The sequence below is a fragment of the Kryptolebias marmoratus genome, linkage group LG11 (genome assembly GCF_001649575.2).
Source record: "Kryptolebias marmoratus isolate JLee-2015 linkage group LG11, ASM164957v2, whole genome shotgun sequence".
NCBI lineage: Eukaryota > Metazoa > Chordata > Actinopteri > Cyprinodontiformes > Rivulidae > Kryptolebias > Kryptolebias marmoratus.
The window spans coordinates 21,250,458-21,252,106 of NC_051440.1; the positions used below are offsets into that span (position 1 = coordinate 21,250,458).

General features: G+C 42.8%; 1 protein-coding gene across 1 annotated transcript in view; it reads right to left on the reverse strand.

The window, feature by feature from the left end:
* The window catches only part of mlycd (malonyl-CoA decarboxylase), a 17,560-nt gene extending 16,129 nt beyond the window's left edge, over window positions 1-1,431 (reverse strand). Inside the window, exon 1 of the mRNA XM_017418853.3 lies at window positions 828-1,431. Coding sequence (XP_017274342.1) covers window positions 828-1,373 — 546 coding nt within the window. The 5' untranslated portion in view covers window positions 1,374-1,431. The remainder of the gene's footprint in view (window positions 1-827) is intronic.
* Window positions 1,432-1,649: the final 218 nt, after the last annotated feature.

Genomic DNA, 1,649 nt, shown 5'->3' on the forward strand with positions numbered 1-1,649 from the left:
AATCATCAAAATTAAACGAAATAAACATTTGAAATATATGAGTTTGTATGTAATGTATGAATATAATATACAAGTTTCACTTTTTAAATGGAATTACTGAAATCAATCTACTTTTTCATGATATTCTAATTTTATGACCAGCACCTGTAATTATTGGCTGTGCATCTACAACTGTTTACCTTTTGGAGTCAATCCAATTCAAGTCAGCCTTGGCCTACATGAAAATGGCTATAATGCTGTGAATTTTGCAGATACTGATCCAAAATTTGATGTGGTAGTCGCTGAGAGCCATTCACAACACATACTCCGAGCACTAACAGATCATTCAAGATCAAACATGATCTTATCTTCAAGGTTTAACCAAAATGGCTACAACTCTGTCATTTTTTTCAACATATGATCTTAATTTAAAGCTTTAGCACAAAAGACGGTGGGCGATATGCATTTCATCAGAGATTCTTAGGCCTTTAATTTGATTTAGACTGATCTTCTGTTAATAAACTTACATTAACTGTTAATATATGCTTCTGTTTAAGATGCACCGTTTAAAGGAAAATGAAACAGAAGATTAAGAATCTATAAATACAAGTCTGGTTGTAAAAAAAGAAAAAAGTAAACTGGGGCAAAGTTCAGTGACACTGAAGCTGAGATGAATGGTGACTCATGTGACAGGAGGAGAGCAGGGGCTTCAGTGTGTGAAAGGTTAGTAATCCAAGCCACAGCTGACACATGAAATGAATCTGCTGCTCACTTAACTTTGCATAAGCGCGTACGGCAGAACTTGAGCCACGCGGGCACCCGTACATGCAGAAAACAAAGGGTATTACCTTGATGTGCGGGCTTTCGCTTGCTTTGGGTGCTACCATTTCAAGCACATCGGCACGGAGATCCACCAGAAACTTCACACCACCCTCGACCCTGCTTATATGACTGAGCAGCTGCTTGTAACGGGGCGTCAAACTGTAGCGAAGCCTGTCCTCAACTTGCAGAATAGTCGCCATGTCCCGCAGCTGAGTGTCCAACAGCCTAACAGAGAGCTCCGAAACAGCTTTGTGATCCACACTGTAGTCTTGGGACAGTTTGGTCAGGATGTCGATTTTGTCTTCCTTCTCGAGACTTCTGTAGTAGTGCATAAACTCCAGGCTAATCGATTCGGGAGGAGGTGGGGATTTGTCTCGCGTTTCGTACGAAGGTAACGGCACGACGACCCGAGCCAGCAGCTCCTCCATGTCGGAGGCACCGCGACGAGTCGGAGCGGAGAAGCGGCGCCGCCCGCTGACGCTCACGACCTCCAGAGCGCCTTTAAAGACAGCCCGCTGTCTCCAACACCTCACACTGCTTCGGACAGCCCAGATAACAGGAGTGGATATCATGGCAGGGAGCGTCCTCAGCTGTCCGTTCGGAACGCACGAGCAGCTGTAAACACACTGGAGGGAATCATTTCCGGGTCTCTTAAAGAGACAGTGCCGTTGATATCACAACCAATGAACCCTTTATTGAAATATTCAAGTGGAGCTGTAAACTTCGTTATATGGTAAAAAATAGGCAAACTGTGATAATATATAAAGTTAAAAAATGGGATTATTTTTAATGAATCTTACAATTAATGTAACAGCTTCCCTGCATGTTTGTGACCTTGTTTTGACCTC